This window comes from Oreochromis aureus, linkage group 10 (genome assembly GCF_013358895.1).
Source record: "Oreochromis aureus strain Israel breed Guangdong linkage group 10, ZZ_aureus, whole genome shotgun sequence".
In the NCBI taxonomy this organism is placed as follows: Eukaryota; Metazoa; Chordata; class Actinopteri; order Cichliformes; family Cichlidae; genus Oreochromis; species Oreochromis aureus.
This window is the reverse complement of record NC_052951.1, coordinates 21,171,510-21,191,185: the sequence shown is the minus strand read 5'-3', so window position 1 is coordinate 21,191,185 and position 19,676 is coordinate 21,171,510. Positions and strand designations below refer to the sequence as shown.

The window sequence follows — 19,676 nt, the reverse complement described above, 5'->3', positions numbered from 1 at the left end:
CTGCTTTAAATCCTACATAGCTGTCTTTTCGTCTTATGGTGCTTTCTTTGCTCTCAAAAAGCTGTTGAATTCAGGACCATTTTCACTCTGCACAAGTGATAAACAGCTGACAGATTCATTAGAATACACATTTCCAATTAGGACAGTCAGCTATTCATGTCGCTGAAATGCCTTATCTGCCATTTACAAGACTACAGAGACATGTAATATATCCAGTAGTTATTATTCATACAGGTATTTTTTCCTAGTACTTTTATTTTACTGTCAATCACAGGTGCTCGTTATTATAGCAGACAAATTTGCCCCACAGCTCTGGAAACTTTAACAACGTGGATTGAATCCGAGTATGTACATCTCAATAACATAACATGGTGCAAAAAAGCCGTCGCTCTCTTTCACGTTGCTCTGCCTCGGGCCCACATTAGACGCCGTGTGAGCGCTAAAGAGACGCGGCAGTGAGCGGGACTGACAGACACACTCGGCACAGGTCACAGCTTGTTTTATTTTGAATTCGAACCAAGAGAAGAGGGACAAGGATGCACACGGATAAATTACACCAGGTATCGCTACATATCAACTAACAACATCACAACATCTCATTAAAGCGCTCTTGACAACAGATCCAACATTACAAAATTGAAAAAAATAATAATAATAAGAGTGCAGGAAGAGAACTCGGCTGCAGCTGAAGCCCATCCATAAACAGAACAATACACAGTGGCAAATAAAGAGTTTTGGCAAGAGACAGTTGTATGCACAATATCTTGTTTCCCATCTGTAACATTGTGTTTAATGAAGCTACAAGACTGGCAACTGAAGCAATATGTAGTTCACATAAAGGAATTGTAAGACTAATTTTTTTTTAAAAAAGGAGAAGAAGAAAATCTCCCTAAAGCTACTACAATGCATACACACAAAACTAGCTTGAATGCACTTCTTTATGTACAGCTTAGCTCACTGCGGGATCTCAGGATTTAAAATGTATGGCACATCACATTTAAAATGTTCTTCTTCTTGTGTATGAGCTATTAAACAGCAATGAAGGGGGGAAAAGTTGTTCGGTCAAGTCAGAACTGAAGCGGGCCTTGGCCTCACACAGACCAGCTGAAGCTTTGACACATTTTGGGTGATATGCCTGTGTAGTTTTTGACAGGTATGCCTGAGGTTGCCTAGTCTGCACAAAAAAAAGCCAGAAAGAAGAGGGGCTGAGAATGACTATACAGTAACTACAGTATACACACTGGGGGGAAAAATGACTTCAAACTTCAGAGAATCGCACAAAGAAGCGTGAATCTCAGCGTCAACTCGTGCCTTCGTACAAAGAGTTACCTGGTAATCACATACAAAACATCCATAGATTACAGTAAAAAATAAATAATCATGATAGTCAATGAATAATCATTTTGAGAAAGGGAGTAAACAAGATAACAAGAGAGCAGACTGCGGGTGGATGTGGGTGTACGTCAGCAGATGATGATAACCTCAACAGAGTAAGAGATCGGATGCCCCTCGATAAGAATGAGCACATAAAAGAGCAGACAAGTTAATCTGAATACAAATGTGCTTGTGTGGTTTAATGTCTGCATGCACGATTTCACTCTATATATGTACTCTTGTGTGAATCTGTCTCTTTTGTCTACAAGTCTAAATATTCACTGACATGTTGTCTGTGTCTGGATGTACGTCTTCATGTCTGCGTGTGTGTCTTTACATCCTTTAACCATTCAGCTAACTCAGTGGCCCTCACCGCCACTCGGGGGTTTGGCATCGCGCCCTCCTGACCCTCCAGGCAGCCAGGGGGAGACAGAGTGCGAGGTGGTCTGCTTGGCCATGCTGTAGTGGCTGATCACTGTATAGAAACGGCCCCTGGAGTTGGCATCCTGGGCAGCGTAGTAGGCCTCAAGAGAGGCTGGGATACACCGCTTGTGCTGTGGGGGGAACAACAGTTAGGTTGGTGTGATTTAGCAGGAGAGTAACATGCTAATTATAAACTCTGCTTAATCATTTACAGAGTTAAAGCAATGAAACCTGAAGGAAAACATTAAAATCCCAACTTCAATTACAATCCAGTTAATCCCAACAGTTTTAGGCAAAATGTGTTTATACTACATTCATTAAGTTTTTACACTGATTGTATACTTAGCATTGGCTACATCAGAAATATTCAAAGACAACACTACATCAAGGAAAAGCAGGTACGGTGCTGCTACTGTACTATAATCACTTGTGCTCCAGTTCTGACAGGGACCCGAAACAGAGATGTCACATATTAGCTTCTAGCATATTAGCGTTAAATCCTTCTGCTCACAAGCAAAGTTTTTAAATAACCAGGTCCATTAAAGACCTCATAGTCCCATCTTATCCTAATAGCACATTCCAAATGAGCTGACAGCTCTGCCTCCCAATCTAAAAGTGGACCCGACTCCCAGTTTGGGTCTGGGAGACAGCTCTACTTTTAAGACAAGACTTAAAGCTTTCCTCTGTATTAAAGCTTATAACTAGTTTTTTAACTCTGGTTCTTTCTCCGAGTGTGTATCTTTTGTCCCAGGAGCTTGGAAAGAAAAGCGTCTGGACTTCTTTAAGTTAATCGAAGCCGTTTCACCTCTGATCCGAGAAGCTTCTTCAGTTCTAAGGGCAACTGGTGGAGAGTCCCAGATTTTAGGCCCTATAGGAGTGTCCCCAAGAGGGTAATGGACCCCCTATTGATCCTCTACCTAGTCACACTAGCCAAGGTGTGAAAATGGGTGTGGGACAGAGAAGACAGGTGGTTTAAAAGAGGAGTGAAAGAAGCCATCTGTGTCCACTGTGAACGACCCTCCTTGAACTGAGGCGGTGCTTTACGACACCAACTGTCTGCCATCTAAAATCCAGTTTTGAGATCCCTTAACGCCCAATCACATCCTGGGTCAATTGACCTCAGTAAATCACATAATAGGGTGGGGCTCAATGGGTTCAGCCAAAACCTCGGCTGATTGTGACCTACACCCGTTTTCACACCTTGGCTTGACCCTCTTGGGGACACTCCCACTGGGTTTAAAATCTGGGGCTCTTCACCAGTTGCTCTTAGAACTGAAGCTTCTTGGATGAGAAGTGAAACGTCTTCAAGCAACTTAAAGAAATCCAGACACTTTTCTTTCCAAGCCCCTTAGAAAATATCCACCACTTTCTCCCCACAAATTTTTAAGTATATTCTTCTCTATTTTTACTAAGTGTGTGCAGAAGAGACAGAAAAAAAAAAGACTAATAATATTGCAACAACATAAATCTTCTGGTGGCATTTGACATAATACAATCAGGGTCTTCTGAAAGGATGAGAAACCCACTGTAATATATAATAAGAACAAGGTAATTATCTCACATTTTCTAATACTTTTTGTTAAGAACACTGAACACACACTGTAATATTGTCTCTTATTAGGTAAGTCACAGTGAAATTGTGTGTACTCTGTCACATTATTGATTTTTTAGTTACCACATTACCTCATCGCAATACCTTATTTATTAAGTAGTTACTTTTTTACATTTTCTATGTAAATAACTGTATGTTTGCTCTTTTATCTGATGGTGTAGCTGACCAGCTACAGCTTTCATTATACATTGTAAAATGTCAATAAAAGGCTTCTAATTCTGATTCTAATATTAGTTGTAATAAGGAGGTAAAGTCAGAAGACACAAAAAGACGCCTAAAGCTCTGCATGAGATCTATAGTTCAGTGTGCTCCAGTGTGTACCCGTTTAAAGCCTCACATAGTTGTGCTGTGTGTGGCACACTGTGTGAGCAGGCGTGTCTTTCTATTGACACCTTTCCACCTTGTGAATGTGGATGTGACACTGCTAATAATACCTCAGCAGACTGCAGTCAGAGCCCCTGCAGAGGTTGTGGGCCTCAAACTAGATTTATTCCACCTTAAAGACTACATCTGTCTAGAGACACAGACTTGCAAGGTGACCTCTTACAAGGTAGAGTAAAACTTATAAGTAGAGGGCAGTAGAAATCAGCAGACAAGAGGCTGTCTGTATCCATACACTGTAAAACCTAAAACAGACTGTTGCATAAGGACATCAGTGCGAAACGTTTTCTTTTACGACCTCAGCCGTAATGATCAGGAGTCAGTCATAATGTGGTAATTACCATAAAATATTCAGCATGTCTGATTTTTCTAATTTTCATCTAATTGTCAACCAAGCTATTAACATATGATAGAGGACTAAATTAAGTGTCTTTTTGGCTTCTGTGTCAAAGAATAAAAGCATAAAATTACACCGGTCATAACAAAATCATTGACGCCATTGATGGATTATTGCCTGACAGATAAGCCTCATCAGCCTATTCGGTTAACATGAACTCAGAAATGAATAAAAGTAGGGCAGAAGTTTTTTTTCTTCACCCAGGGGAGACTGTGCTCACCTCTATTTCCTGATTTAGAAGGTGGGACGTTAGAGAAGAGCGGACAGGATTCTGCGGTTTATATGGCAGAGCAAATATTTGCCAACACGAATGGCCAATGACAGAGAAATATATTGTGAAATTTTAGAAAAATACTCGGATGCTCCAGTTTCTCCCGCTGTCAGGGGAGGAACTTCAATAGAAAAACAAAAAAAGGAATGGAAAGAAAATCTCATTATGCTGACATGTCGTAGCTGGACCTTAAAATATTCTTCACAGCTCATGCCTTCTTCAGGATGTAGCACAAATGAGCTGAAGGGGGTATATGTACAGGAGAGGCACGAGCACGCGAGCATATGATCAGACAACAGCTGCTCCAACTCCAAAACAATTTGATTAGACATTGGAGCCTATTGATTTTGCACACGCTGAGATATCTTTCAGTTACACAGATGCTCAAAAACAACAGCAACGACCAAAAAAAGAGGAAAAAATGATAAATGAGACCCACACGCGTGACACCGCAGAGTATTGAACATTTTGGTGTTCAAGAACAGCACTTGATATTGATTTCAACAACAGTAACACACAAAGACGACATAAACCACACAATCATCACAAAAAATAACTAAAATCTCTTCCTTAAAGACCTGGATCCATAGCTTACAATTGCTAGATCCAAAATGTTTTACAGTGCATTAACATCTTCACACATTCTTATGTTCTCACTCCTCAAACAAGCACATCAACTTTCTCCACTTGGCTATCTTTGCACATTAAAAAAAAGCTTTCACACATCAATAAACCACAAAATCTTTGCTGAGGGCTGACAGTTTCTTATAACGGGGGGCTTAAAATCAATATACCTCGTGGATAGTTGAATGTTTAAGAAGATTTTGTGCTGATGAGAGATTTGGAAAAGCAGGTTCAAGAAATAACATCCAGATTTTGTACCTATGAGCATAAACCGAGGCTGCAATAGCTAGGATGTGTTTAGAAAGCAATGTGCAACTAAAAATACTCACATGTCTCAGTTCGATTAAGCAACTTATTTAATCGAATATAAACTATCTTCTGGTAACCCTGGGTGGTCTGAGGTTAAATATATCATTACTCCTTTGCCTGAGCAAACCATCTACTGTGAGGCTTCTCACCAGGTCCTGTAAAGGTCCCGTGTGACACCAATTCTGTCGTCTTTACACTGACTCCCTGTAAAGTTTGGGGCTCAGTGTGAGACTTTGGTAATCACTTTCAGAGCGCTTCATGGTCAGACGCTTCCCCTAGTGAACTTCTCCATCCATGCGTAACTAATAAGCCTCTGAGGTCAGCTGATCAGTGCATTTGGTGGTACCTCGATCTAGGTCAAGGACAAACTAAGACTGCGCTTTTTAGTTTGTGGCTCCCAAGTTGTGGAACTCGCTTTAATTCGACTTCAGCTCTGTGGACACTGTCGACACCTTTAAAAAGAAGCTTATGACCCACCTGTGCAGGATTGCTTCTATTTACTTTTATCCATTGATAGCATTTTAATTATTGTTTATATTGCGAAACACTTTGCAACATTTATTCTTGAAAAGTGCTACATAAACAAACATTACTTACTTAAATCTTTCCCAATCCACCCATGACTACACTCAGTAATGCACCATCCATAGGAGACAAGCTTTTAAGCAGTACACACCAGGATCCAAACAAAGAACGTGGTTAAACAAAAAGGCTTTGGAAACCTTGTGAGAATTTCACTTAGAGCAAGACATCTGCTACTGAAGAAAACACAGCAGAGCTTCATCATTTGTGCGTTACCTACTATTTACATCTGGATGTGTCTTTGTGGACTAAAAGAAAATTAAGCGACTGTTTGTGAGGTGATGGGAGACACTTTAATACTAAAAGGTTTGATTTTCTGTATGCTTAAGACTTGAAGACTATGCTCTGCACACTGCAAGTATTTTTTTTCTTTGTGCATGCATAATTAATTGGACTGATTGCTTAAACAATGGAAGAGTTTTGGAGGTATGCTGATGTGCCTTACTAATTAACTGAACACAGAGGTGGGAAGTATCGAAGTACTAATACTTCAATATCTTACTTAGGTAGAGTTTTCAGGTACCTCTGACTGAGCACGTGCTGCATATTTTGATCAGTTTATTCTTATGACAATGCACTGCAGCAAAAACATGTCAATATAATACAAATTTAATCAAATTATGGTTCAAATCTCACTCTTTATTGATTTATTGATTAAGCATCAGATCATTTTGTACATCCCACTTGACATCCTGTGAGCATGACTTCCAGTAATCGGATTTAAAAAACATGCTGTGTTTCCAAGAGGGATTTTGGATAATGATATGATTTTTGTACACCTCTGTACACTACCAACTGTTTAGAAATTAGTGCAGAAACTCAAAAGTATTTAGATAATATGATACAGGGATTGTTTTGTTTTGTGTGTTTTTTTTACAAGGACTCATTTACCTGTAGTAGGCTAAAACCTGATATTAGCTTATCCAAAATATAACAATATTGAATGAATGGCCAGTTTGAAGAAGTGCACCTGGACAGGCATGATAAACCAATTTACATTATATTATGTGGGGCTTTTACTTGACTCTGTGTCTCCTTTTGAGACCAACCAGATTAATTCAGACAAGCGCTATAGAAGTAGTGAAAAACCACAGTGCTATTGAGATTATTCATCTCTTCTTGACATGATCCTATTTAAGATGTGACAGATGTGTTTCCACTTGATATATTACCTGGAAATCTCTAAGACAGGAAAAGATCTACTGTAGCATACTGATAACCCTCAAATATGTTGCTTTGGTGAAAAGGAAGAAGATAGTCCAAGTATTCACAAAAGGCATGAAGGTGCAAGAATTAAGATAGACATATTAATAAAACATGCTAAGAAATGGCTCAATAATAATAAGTTATCGTGTGCTGCAGGCTTGCTTAGCACTGAAGAGGCTAATCTACAACCCACATTCCAGTAAAACCAGCTACTGTGTTAAACACCTCTCCTAATAAATGTGCTGTTGAGCAATAAAATGAAACACTGGTCATTTATGGGTATTACCTTATAAATGAATCCATCTGGGCAGGCGTGGTCGTAGGTGAAGGCTTTATAAACCACCAGGAACACAATGCAGGCAAGGAAGGCCAAGGCCAGGATGATCAGAATCGTCACCTGCAGGGAGGACAAACACTGGTCAGAGCAATAATGGACGATTGTAGTTTTCGTGAGGCAGGCTTGGGGTTAGACAGCGAGAAAGATTGAGCATGTGCACCGGTGTGTGTCTACATGTGTATGTGTAGTCATGACAAATGGTAAGATGTTGTTGACTGAGGTCAAAAGCTCCTCAAGGCAAGGTGTTCCTGTTGAAATATGTGATGAATGACTCAAATGGTGACACTATTAAAAAGTACCTGGTTTCCATGGTGACAATGCTGCAAAGATAAGACATTAAGTGAGCGAGGTAAATCACTTTTCTGTTTACTTTTGTTCAGGTATATATGTGTGTTTCTCTGATACAGTACATGCATATTTTGCACCAACACCTTTGACACTAAAAGGTCTCTCCCTTTTTTAAAAAAAAAAACTCAGTTTGAATCAAAGCTCTTTTCTGTTCAAGCATCCCAGTAAGCTGTGACAGGTGTGACAGCGAGCCTCCACATACCATCCCTGGCCTGTCCTGCTACATATCCATCTAGATCGCTTTGGTGTGAATTACCCACCTTCGAAGACCTTGCTGTAGAAATGTCTGCCCTCTCTTGGTTATAATGAAACTGGCACTTGGTTTATAAACCCACAATCCATGTTGAGAGCAATTTCATGTGGGAACTATTTCTACCAAACTACACCCACCAGTTGTATCAGTGCATAGCAAAAAGCGAATATCTACCCACGGCGAGAGGCTGTGTTCATGACAGGATGTAAATATTAGTGACCCCACACAGCAGAACTACAGTATAATGTTAGTGAGCTGCATGCTTGTTTTACTTGGCAGTCAACCCACAACAGGGTAATTTAGATGGGTAAACGGTGTTAAAAGGAAAAGCAGGTAAAATTGATTTGGGGATAATGATCCCTTCAAGCTTTGTCATCATCTGAATTCATTGTCTTTGTCCTGTCTTCCTCCATTCACCCCCAGTTGGGGGTAGAAGATTTAGATTTGTTCTGTTTGTGCATGATGTGCTGTATATGTTGTTTCAGACTGTATGTGAAGCAAATTAGCCCACAAGGATATGGAGTTAAATTGGTCCTGAAAGATACGAATCTATGAATTCTTATTTCATGGATCCAACAAGGTGCTGGAAACATTCCTCACAGGCTTGACGGAATCACACAGTTGCTGTACAACCCTTATACAAATTGCGCATTTGACCAAAAAGGTGGCCTGTTGGATTGAGATCTGGTGACTGTGATTACACTGAACTATTGCTATGTTCAAGAAACTATTCTAAGTTAGTTTAAGACATCAGAAGATGGGTACACTGTGGTCATAAAGGAGTGTACATGGTCAGCAACAACACTCAGGTAGGCTGTGGCATTTCACCCTGTATCACCCAGGACTTATACTTATTATAAGTAATTTTGGCTGTAAAACTATTTTAAAAATCAAATCTTTTAGGAACCATTTGAATGTTTTCCACAGCCCAGAATAGTTGAGGAGTTACGGTAATGTGAAGTGCACATGGTAAAATCTAGGTAGAGCTGATTTTTCTGTCTGTGTTCAGACAGCAGAACCTAGTGAATGCTTTATGCTACTGTGATACATCAAAAATCCCTGTAAAACTCATCTTCTCTTCTTTCTGAAACCATTTTAATTTAATCTGTAGCACAAACAGTAAAAGAGTGACGGTCAGTTAAAGAGCACCTGTAAAGAGAGCCAGGGTTAAACAATGCTTAGCTGGTACTAAAGGGCCCAAAGTGTGCCAAGAAAACCTCCTCCACACCATTACATCGCCACTAGCAGCCTGAATTGCATTTTTATAAAGTAGAACAGTATTGTTTTATTCTGTTTGCTTGTTTTGTTTTTATCCACGGAGATATGTTGCAGTCACTCTGTTGTTAAAAATGTTATCGATTGGTTTTTGGACGTCTTGTTTGTGCGTCATCCACATGAATCAATCAGAACCCTTCCCGCCACCAAACCTGCGCTAATTGTCAGCGCACTTGAGTTAGTGAGAGAAATCAATTAGCCCACCATTTAATTTCTGAAATTTTCCAGCTGCTCACTGCCAAAAGCAGAAGAAAGAAAAGTGCCCTTCATTTTTCGCTGTAAATAACAGGGTGTGCAAAAGAGACTTATAAATTGCATATTCTTGATCTCGATGAAATATAATTTAAAAGAAAAAAAATGAAACAAAGCATAATGTTTGGGTCAGTTTCAATAACAAGGGCCTATGAAATGTTATCAGCCTGGACAAGCACTTGTATGGAATCAAAAACATTATGCAGTGTGAAAAATGCCCAAATATCAGCCCAAAGCAGAGCTAATCGAAAATGATGGAAGCAATACATTTATTTCTGCATGCTGATGCAAATGTGTAGTTTGATGTGTGAAATATTCATTTCCCTGGCAGGCTAGACAATGTTGTAGTAAAGTAGATTAACATATAAAAGGATTTGTTTCCTCCTACTTTCTACTTGACACCCTGATTGGGTGCTTCTGAGTGAGCATTTAATTAGAATTATGCAAATCGAGTACAAAGGATAGCTGTAGGTAAGTGTGAGCTGAATGAACATAGCTGTATCTCCTAAAAAAAAAGAAAGAAAAAAGTTAATATTAAAAGTCAGAGTTATCCCAGGGAGTCAGCTGAAATATGGAATCTTCCATAATGGATGAACGTATCTAATTTTCTCTTTTCATTTCTAGACCAATGTTAAAGCCATTCCCGATTTACTGCTCTGTATACAATATGTCACAGCGAGATGTCAGAGCAATTACGCGCGGGTGTAATCATCAGTCTCCATCAGCGTTATGCGGGTGGACAGAGACACGCAAGCTAAGTGACTGTTTACTTGGTGTCAACCGGGGGACATGGCTCTCAGCCTCGGTTGTTGCTGACACTTTTTGTAAATTACATCTCCCGCACTGCTATACGTTAAAAGAACGCACTGAAAGTCATGGCTAACTCGTCTTTAGGGAGCAGCGGCAGACGTGGAGTGACTGACGAAGGACTCCCACCCCACCCCCCTTTTTTGAAGTCCTGAATAGCGATGCACATGAAACGGGCTTATTAAGAAGAAGGATTACTGTAAAGCTCCTCATATCATGAAGAAAGCAATGTGAGTTGCTCATGCATGTGGGCTTTAAAACTTAAAAACTCTGAAGCATGAAAAGAAGGATGGAGTCTGAAGAGATCTGCACTTCTGTGTGCTGCTAAAATGGAGGGAATTTAAAGAGTCTTCATGCATGCGTTGCAGCCGTTTGTCTCAAATAGTCATTTAGCGGATTATTTACTAAATGACACTTTTAAAATTAGGTTGTGACATATTACATACATAAAACAGATTAGCGGGATTAACCCTTGCACCGAGAGTGTAGCGTTGATGTTTATGTTCAATCTCTCTCTGATGTTAATTGTTGTCGGAGTGACGACTCAAGCAGGAACTTACCCCACCCTTGGTGACAGAAATGATCGCCCTAAAATCCCTGTTGATGCAGCTGCTGTGGCCATGTGGTGTGCAAATCCATTAAAAATCTATCCTGACCTTTCTCCATTATTCATAATCTGTCTGAACTCTGTAAACCGTAGAAGGTTCAGCTGAGGGAAGAAGACTCCCTCCATGCATGAAATGGCTTCAAACTTTTATTTACTGTCTTACTGTAATATTTCGCTGCTATAGGATGACACTACTGTACTCATGTATCTGATCTGAGCGTAACAAACAGAAAACAGAAAAATCTACACCAGAACACAACAGAGCAGAGAAATGCCTTTTTTGATTCGGTCACTACAAAACTATAATTATTCTAGCAAGGCACCCACATCAGCGTCATCCCATTTTCTTCTCAGTATACTCAATGTGACTGTTTTGTCACTAGCACTTCAGTATGTGTCATACTACACTACTATCACCACCAACACAACCGCCATCCCGTTTGCTGTGCAACACCGATAACAGACAAACGCTTGTTTGTCTTGGATGCAGGTGGAGGCGCAGCATGTTGTTGCGCTTTGAATAAAGAACAGCGTGTCTTTAACAAGGATTGGCTTCGTGAGCAGAGGCTGGATGGCTACAGGTAACTGTGCCTGCTGGGGCTTTAATCACTTCACCTAATCCACCCTGGGGGTGGGGCAGAGGGAAAAAAAAACTCAAACTGTCTATTTAGACAGATTAAAAAACATTCTGATTGCATTTAAAACCACACAAAGCAACAACAAAAATTAAAAATAGATTTGACAAGCAACACAGGCTTCCTGTGGATTCACACTGTTTGCTCACATGAAACTAGAAAAGACAAATAAGAACTCATGAGTAAAGTAAGTACAACAAGCTTGAGAAAAGCAAACTTATATGTAGAATTTATATTAATTTTATTTCAGGTTAAATGTGCGTTCTCTGCACTCCCCAAACACTTTATCAGACACCTCATGAGTACCAGTAGCAACACTCCTCAGAGATATTGGTCTTTAATGACATGACGCACAGTTGCTGTAGACTTACCTGACAGACTTTCATAATTGAAATCTCCACCACAAAGTTGCTCGATTAGACTGAGATCTGGTGACTGTGGAGGCCATTTGAGTACAGTGAACTCATGTCATGCTCATCACCCAGTTTGAGATGACTTTTTTTTATGTTTATTAGCATTTGCTACTTATATGTTTAAATAAAGATTTAATTCGTTCATTCAAAATCAAATAAAATGAATAAAGTCAGAAACTACTCAGCAAAGGCTACCGACATCATCTTCTTGGTAAATCTATTTCACCGACATTTTAAAAAATACTGACGGCCTGTGATAGTTGTTTTAAAATCCTATAGGTGATTTTCAGAAAATTTGACCTCTGACCTTAACAAAGTCACTGAGATTTAAACTCATCGCCTCGTTCTGGGGTTACTGTGTTCACAAACTTGGGTGACGACAATACCTCATCAGCCTTTATGGCAGAGGAGTAAAAACGTTATTATAAAGAATAAACTAGAATGTAGTTCAAGACCATCCACTCGAGATAGTTCCTTCAATCTGTTGACCTGTTTGGCATTTTTGCTCAAAATGGCCCGCAGGTGATTTTTCTTTCAATCAGGCTTAAAGATATTTATATTTATATATCTATAATCTTGTACTTCCCTGCCTGCCTTTTATTCTTCTCTACAACAGGCAGCTGTCGACAGTTTTGAATTTCGGAGAAAGACAAAAACCAAAGCAGATTATAAAAGATCCGTTAGGATTGTTCCTCTGCTCCCCAGCTTTCTCATCACTGACCGCAGATTACACATCTACAGTTTACCTATTGTTTACCACATCTTTCATAACACACACACACACAGCACCTGCTTATTTTCTCAAACTCCCTCTGGATTGTAGAAAATAATTGATTGCGAGTGAGATATTTTCCACAAACTACATTTCTCTTTTATTATTTATGGCTGCACGGTGCATCACAAGTTCAAAGGCAGTGAGTTTTCTAAATAGATGTGCTTCTTCACAGCGTGTTTTCCCACCATTTGACATATGATTTCTCTCCTTTTTTGTTTTTTTTTTCCCAACGCCGCGCTAGGTTAGAATGCAACACACCACCCACACTCTCTGCTGTAAGTTGACAGGCCATATGGGGGGAGCAGACACCTCCTCACATTCGAGGAACAGAGGAGAATATGTAAGTGCGCGTCTGAGCAGGAGAGAAAAGAAAGGTGGGTGTGTGACAGGAGAGAGAAACGGCGCTGATAAAACAGATAACTAAGTGACAGAGGGAGCAAAGCGAGAAATAAAGAAAGAGATGACAAAGGCAATAAAGCAGCAGGCAAAAGGCAGACAGCGAATGACAGAGATCCAGGGGCAGATGGAGAATCTTGTTCCCTGTTTTGGTAGCAGGTGGCAGGGACATACAGACACACAGAGAGGCAGGCGGGAGGGCAGCAAACGCAATGGGATATCAGTTGTTGCATCGATCAATACAGTGCTGAAGAAAGCATGAATAACTGCTTTTCATTCATCTTCCTATTACCCCTCTGACATCTTCTCAAGAGCAGCACAAAGGAAGCTCAATCTCTTAAATTTTCATCTATTATTTTCTGTTCAGTTGTGAGCTGAATGAATCTGCGCTCGCACGGGCATGTGGCGCTACAAGCATTGGAAATAGCCACGTTATCGAATGGGGAGTGTTCGAATGCTAAAAAGTTTCACCTTAGCTGTAGTATCTCAAACGCCCCAAGGGAAATTTTGTTGATTAATGAAATTAATTATGTTGGTGACAGGCTGAGTTAGTGCAGAGTGAAAGCCTCCCCTACAAAAATAAATGAATTTTTTTTAAAAAGCAAAAAGGTCACTGGTCAGCGGCAAATGCCAGTATGTCAATCAGACTCAACATCCAAAAATAAAGGATGTGGAGAAGGGCCCTTTAAAAGTCTAAATCTGGCTGTAAAACTTAAGCAGTGGTTTTTATCCATCGTAACGCAGCCCGTGGGTTAAAATCTGAAACTACGTCACTAGAAAGAAATCAGACGAGGCAAAAAAAGAGCAATTAGACGACTTAAATGTCAAATATAAATATCCATGAAAGTTTCCAGATCGAAATCCTCTTTCAGACTCGGCTTGCTCTTCCTATTTGATGTGGTGTTCTTGTCACACATGCGGCACGACTGATATGATTTAAGTACAGGTAGTCTTTGTCCAAATCCTTCTGGACTTGAAGTTTTATCACCTCGGTGACTAAAAATTTATTACAAAGCTAAAATCACAATGCAAATCTTTACAGAATTTTCAGATTAAATCCAGAATCATCTGAACGTTAGTAACATTTTGTTTATGAGTAAGGTCAGAACAAGTGCGACTGGGACTGGACTACTAACACTGGCTCATGGCAACAAAGTGGAAAAGAAAAACAGTGTTCTGGCATTCAGGGCTGTTTGAATTTTTGTTGTTTATTGATCATGTTCTGTTGATAAGGAAGTACGTTAAGAAGGTAAAAACATATATAAAAATCATATATAATTAATACAACCCAATCCGGCCTAAAGATATAAGAGTGGAGATGGACATGTGTCTAATCCAGAATAAAACCCTCACCTATATGTCACATGCACAATGCTTTAAGCCATGGATCAGCTAGCTACATATAATTTTAAATTAAATATTCTCTTATCCTCTTAAGGCAGTTCAGTAAGGCAGAAACTAATGAAATGTGTGAACGGATACCTTTTAAGGCATTTGGTTGGAAGCTATCACTGATAACTGAAAGGTCACAGGTTGGATCCTCATGCAAAATACACCACTCAAATATACTCTTTCACTATATGATATGATATAAATGTGGACACGGCCATTAGATAAATGATGACAGAAAATTACCGGAATACTTTGTCACTTCAAGGACGGTAGGTGATGTGGTTACGTTCGTGCGTTGAATCGTTGAAAAAGAAAAAATAGGAGCGGACGTCTAGGCTTCAGGTCATATTATTAAACTTTAAGGTAAATACTGTGTTTTTAATCATATATAAAGTAATACTATCAGCACCTCAGGCACAATCAGTGTTCGCCCTGCATTAGACCGGCGATGTATCCAGGGTGTACCCTGGCTCTTGCTCTATGGAAGGTGGGACAGGCTACAGTAGCCCCCGCCCCCCAAGCGAGCCTGATAAGGATAAGTGGAACAGAAAGGATGGATGGATGGATAAATCCTCACTTTCCTTCTTCTACTCTACTTTTAAGGTTTTGTTAAAACTCTTTTTCTAAGTACAGTCGAGCCATGTTGTGCAGTATTTAGGAAGAGCAGCTCTTCTTTCATGGATTTTCTTCCACTTGGATTTTGCAATTGTGCTTTCTAATCCTGCATGCTGTTTTTCTCTCCAAAGAAACTCGGGTGAAAAATTCACTTTGTTTTTAGTATATACAACAAAGGCAAGCCTCAAAGCGAGCTCTGTTTGGGGAGCCCGCTACCTCAGAGCAGAGTATCTGAGACAGGGCAGCGGGATGTCAAGGAGACCATGTAGGCGGATTTGGGCTCTCGAGAACTGGTTATCCGGTTGAGACGAGCGCAGCTTCAGTAGTGTGGCAACAGAGCCCAAACACTCCACTGTCGAGGTGCATCATGTCTCGGACGGAAACACAAACTATTAAAATGCCAACCTGAGAAAACGCAAGATTTTGCCCTGAATTGAGGTCAGCTGAGGCCTGCACAGAGGAGCAAGTCCCCCCTACCCAGAGCACCCAGATTCCTTGAGGGAGGTCAACAAGTTACACTTGTTCGCTCTTTCTCAAAAACAATGACTAGAACATCTGCGGAGTGATTATTCATGCAGAAACCCTGCTGTTTTTCTCTGTGTGTGAGGTGAATTTATTACAAATTTTAAATAAAGGTCACTTTATTTATTCTGTATATTCATGACAGCAGTCTTTGATCACCAAACTCAAGTTTTACAGAAATATATGGCAAAAACTGCGCTGATTAAAACCTGCATTCTGTCTGGTATGAACAAATATAATCTCCCTCTATCTGACTGTGCATATCCGGGGGTGAATGAGCTACAAACATATTCCACTTGCAATGTCCTCTGCGGCCTCCTGCATTAAAGCACAGCAAGAGTTGCTGAATTTTCTTTTTAACTGAACCAGGTTGGCGGTTGCACCGGATTGCAGGAACACGATGAAGAAGGCTTTGCATCCCTCGGATTATGTGCTGAAAGGAAAGTACACAAGCCAAGCACAGACTAGCAGTCTTTTAAAATCCTAACCCCCCCTCCTCGCCCATGAAAAGAACATCACATGTGTAACAACTGCTTTATGCAGATTGTAGTCATCACAGTTTGAAATTTTCATCTTTTAATCATGTTAAACCACAGGATACACTTGCATATTAGTCATTTCCACTCATAATAATCAAAGATTTCTGATGTAATCTCAAAGGATCCAACAGCTCTCATGCTGTGTTGGAAGACTTATGTTCTGCTCACTAAAAGATAACGTAGCAGTGTCCAGAGCCCATTTTTATGGAGACAAGCACAGCGTCTTTACAGACTGGTGTTTAAATGGGACATTTAGGATTATAGCAAGCTAACTTTAGCGATGATAAAGCCCTTTCTCAGGACTAATCTGTTATTCTTTTTCGATGTGCGTCTATAGACAATGTCATTGTTAATTTTTCACCTCCTCGTCTGTTTGCTGTAAGATGTGTCATTAGAGAGCATCAAAATGTTCTCACTCAGAATCCACAAGCTCAGTAGCGAGTGTGACAGTGCATGTTCAGCGGGAGATGAGTGCTAATTATGATAATGCATCCCAATTAGGCGAGGTCTCTATGGAGACAAAACTTCAAAGGTTTTGCCTGTATGCACTGCGTATTAGTTAGAGATGTTACATGGAGGAGAAGGTTCTTAGAGTATAGAGTCCAAATCAAATAGCAGGTGGGTTAGAATAAAAGGAAAAGACAGAAATAAAAATGGGCAGAAAGGGTGAAAGAGGCCAAAAAAACAAACAAACCCACAACATAAAAAACAACTGAATCAAAGTCCAGAAACCTGTTTTCCCTAAAATGTGAGTCTACAGTCCACCGGAATAAGAGCCACTAATCAGTAATGATAACAAATCTGAATGCATCCTCAGTAATATGAACACACAAAAACACTTAAATGCTAATCATGAATCCGTAGTAAATCCCTGAGGAGACTCAAATTCTCGATTAGGTTTGTTAATCAGCTCCTACTCTGCTAGATGAAGATGCTGCAGGAGAGGAGATATTATTAATGATGGGACCTGCCTGCTAACACACAGCGCACCTCTAAACAGCTGTTTACCTCGCAAGACAAGGTCCATTACTCTAATGTATCCCCAGCTCTCAGTCTCCTGGGTACGTTTTATGTTCCTGCATTTGTTCAGCATGCGCACGGATGTGTGTGTATGCACCCGTTTGTGTGTACGTGTAACACAGTGAAAGTAAAATGTATCCACATGTCCTGGGATTTTTTATCTTTGGAAAATGTTCACCCATTTAAAAAAATACAAGTAATTTTGATTTAGTTTGGGATTTCATACAGTAAGCTCAAACAGTTTTAATTGTAGTCATTTATTTGAGATCTTTGGGTGTGATTTATATGCTTTACCTGCGCACTGACGGGACCCCAACAGAAGCAGAAAACATTGAGGGCGACCCGTTCAGCCACGACACAAAGTTGTAGAGTCGTTCACGTCTGGTACGAAAATGAAATACGCTTAAATTACCCAAAAGCCGCGTTAACAGCCTGATAAGGTTAAGGTAGTGGTTAATAGCTATGGCTATAAATCAAATGGTAACGTGGTGCTAGGCATGAAAGATAATCAGCATTATGATCAAACCCCAACAATCACACAACCCCGTATGAGCAAGCAAATATTGCCTCTTAATTTTTTTGGCAATTTTTGCCCCTCTTAGTACCGAAAATGGAGTTGAGTATATATTACTTTATTTGTATTGTTGAGTATAACAATATAAAATGTGGACGTAGCTTCCGAGAAAGGAAAAATGAAGCCAGTGCAGAAGTGGCTTCAACATTAATCGAGCCTTTCTGTTTTGTCCTCTGTAAACATTTTCCTGCTGAGTTTATGGTCTCAGACCCACATTTTGGGCCACACTGAATCAAAATTAGGTCTACCGGATTATCTGTGGTATGAAACTGCATGCTGATTAGCTAACTAGCTGTCAATCACAACTCATTAGCCCATTCTTGTTTCATAAGTACAATTTCTATCTTCTATTAGAGATTATAGAGATTGTAAGTATCCTAAAGTACTTGCTTACTTTCTCTTTCAATGCTTTGCTTCACAGTGAAACTCTCTCCCATAGTGTTTTGTCCCATCTCTATTTTCTCTATTTTCTTTTCTCCTTCCCCTCATCCCACACACCGGTCACAGCAGATGGCTTCCCATCGATGAGCCTGGTTTCTTCCTTTTAAAAGGGAGTTTTTCCTTCCCACATCACAAAATGCTTGCTCATAGATAACAGTTTGACTTTAGGGGTTTTCTCCAGAATACTGTAGGTCTTTACCTGGCGATATATAGTGTGCCTTAAGGTGACTGCTGTTACGATTTAGTGCTGCATAAATAAACCTAAATTGAATTCTCTACATCTCTTGTAAAAAGTCACTGCCCTAATTTTTCAGTAGCAGTATATAAATCTATGAGCTGTAGTAGCAGTAGTATTTTTATTATATATCTCCCATACTATAATAATTTTGTTATTACACGGAGCTCTGCTTAACTTATCTTAAGAAATATTTTACTAAAGAATAATAGCAAATAATTACTTCCTCACTTGTAGTTTCCAGTCCTGTGTGTCCTACAGCGATGATGCAATAAGAGTGATACCACTGGTGTCTGTAGTCTGAAAACACCACGAGAAACACATAAGGAAGTAAGAGGTGGATCGATTTGGAGGACAGATGTTAAAGTGAGAGGAAGCAACAGAGAAGTATAAAGTGGAGGGTCAGACTAGTCATCCGCAGTCTGTCTGTCTCCTAATTGCTCCCATGGCTCAGCTTGTCAGAACACCAGCAGCCAGGAGGACGGCTCAGGCTGAGGACAGGGAGCACACTGGCCACTCACTTTCTTCCTCCACTTGATTTTTTTTTCGCCTCCCCAACATGGAAACATCAAAGCCTGCCTTTTTCTCCAATTTAATCTTTTTTAAGTTTTTAACGCTGCACAATGTGCAGAAATTGGCAGCCCGTGAACTTGATCAGCTGCCACTGAGAAGTCAAGAGGCAGCAGAAATGCGATCGCTGGAGGAGTCTTACAGGCCTTGTATTCCTGATCGTAAAGATTACATTCAAATCTGGCATTTCTTGTGAAAGATAACAACTCGAACAAATTCCTGCAGCTAATTTAAAAGATTTTCTGATCTGATAGCATTATGGTAAATGTGTGGTTAAATTTAAGCACCAAAGTAACATGGTCTCGGTAAGAGAAAGCCAGGGTTGTGAGCAAATCCTTTAGGAACAACTGTGTATCCTCATCAAATTACTCTTTTGGGGATAAATCTGCTACATTAAAAATGTATTTGATGCTCACCTTTAATTGCTTTTGCATAGTCCTGAGCCATTAGTGGCTGTCTGCACTGGCAGTTAAAAATCTGACTTACTAATC

The 19,676-nt window shown here is 39.9% G+C and overlaps 1 protein-coding gene across 3 annotated transcripts in view; it reads right to left on the bottom strand.

The window, feature by feature from the left end:
- Nucleotides 1-482: 482 nt before the first annotated feature.
- nsg2 (neuronal vesicle trafficking associated 2) overlaps nt 483-19,676 on the bottom strand; it is a 44,238-nt gene continuing 25,044 nt past the window's right edge. For 2 of the 3 annotated variants that reach the window (XM_031748467.2, XM_031748459.2), the window contains exons 4-5: nt 7,466-7,576; nt 483-1,928 (exon numbers count right to left, since the gene is read on the bottom strand). In XM_031748467.2, coding sequence (XP_031604327.1) covers nt 1,734-1,928; nt 7,466-7,576 — 306 coding nt within the window. In that variant the 3' untranslated portion in view covers nt 483-1,733. The remainder of the gene's footprint in view (nt 1,929-7,465; nt 7,577-19,676) is intronic. The other variant, XM_039618020.1, reaches the window with a different exon arrangement.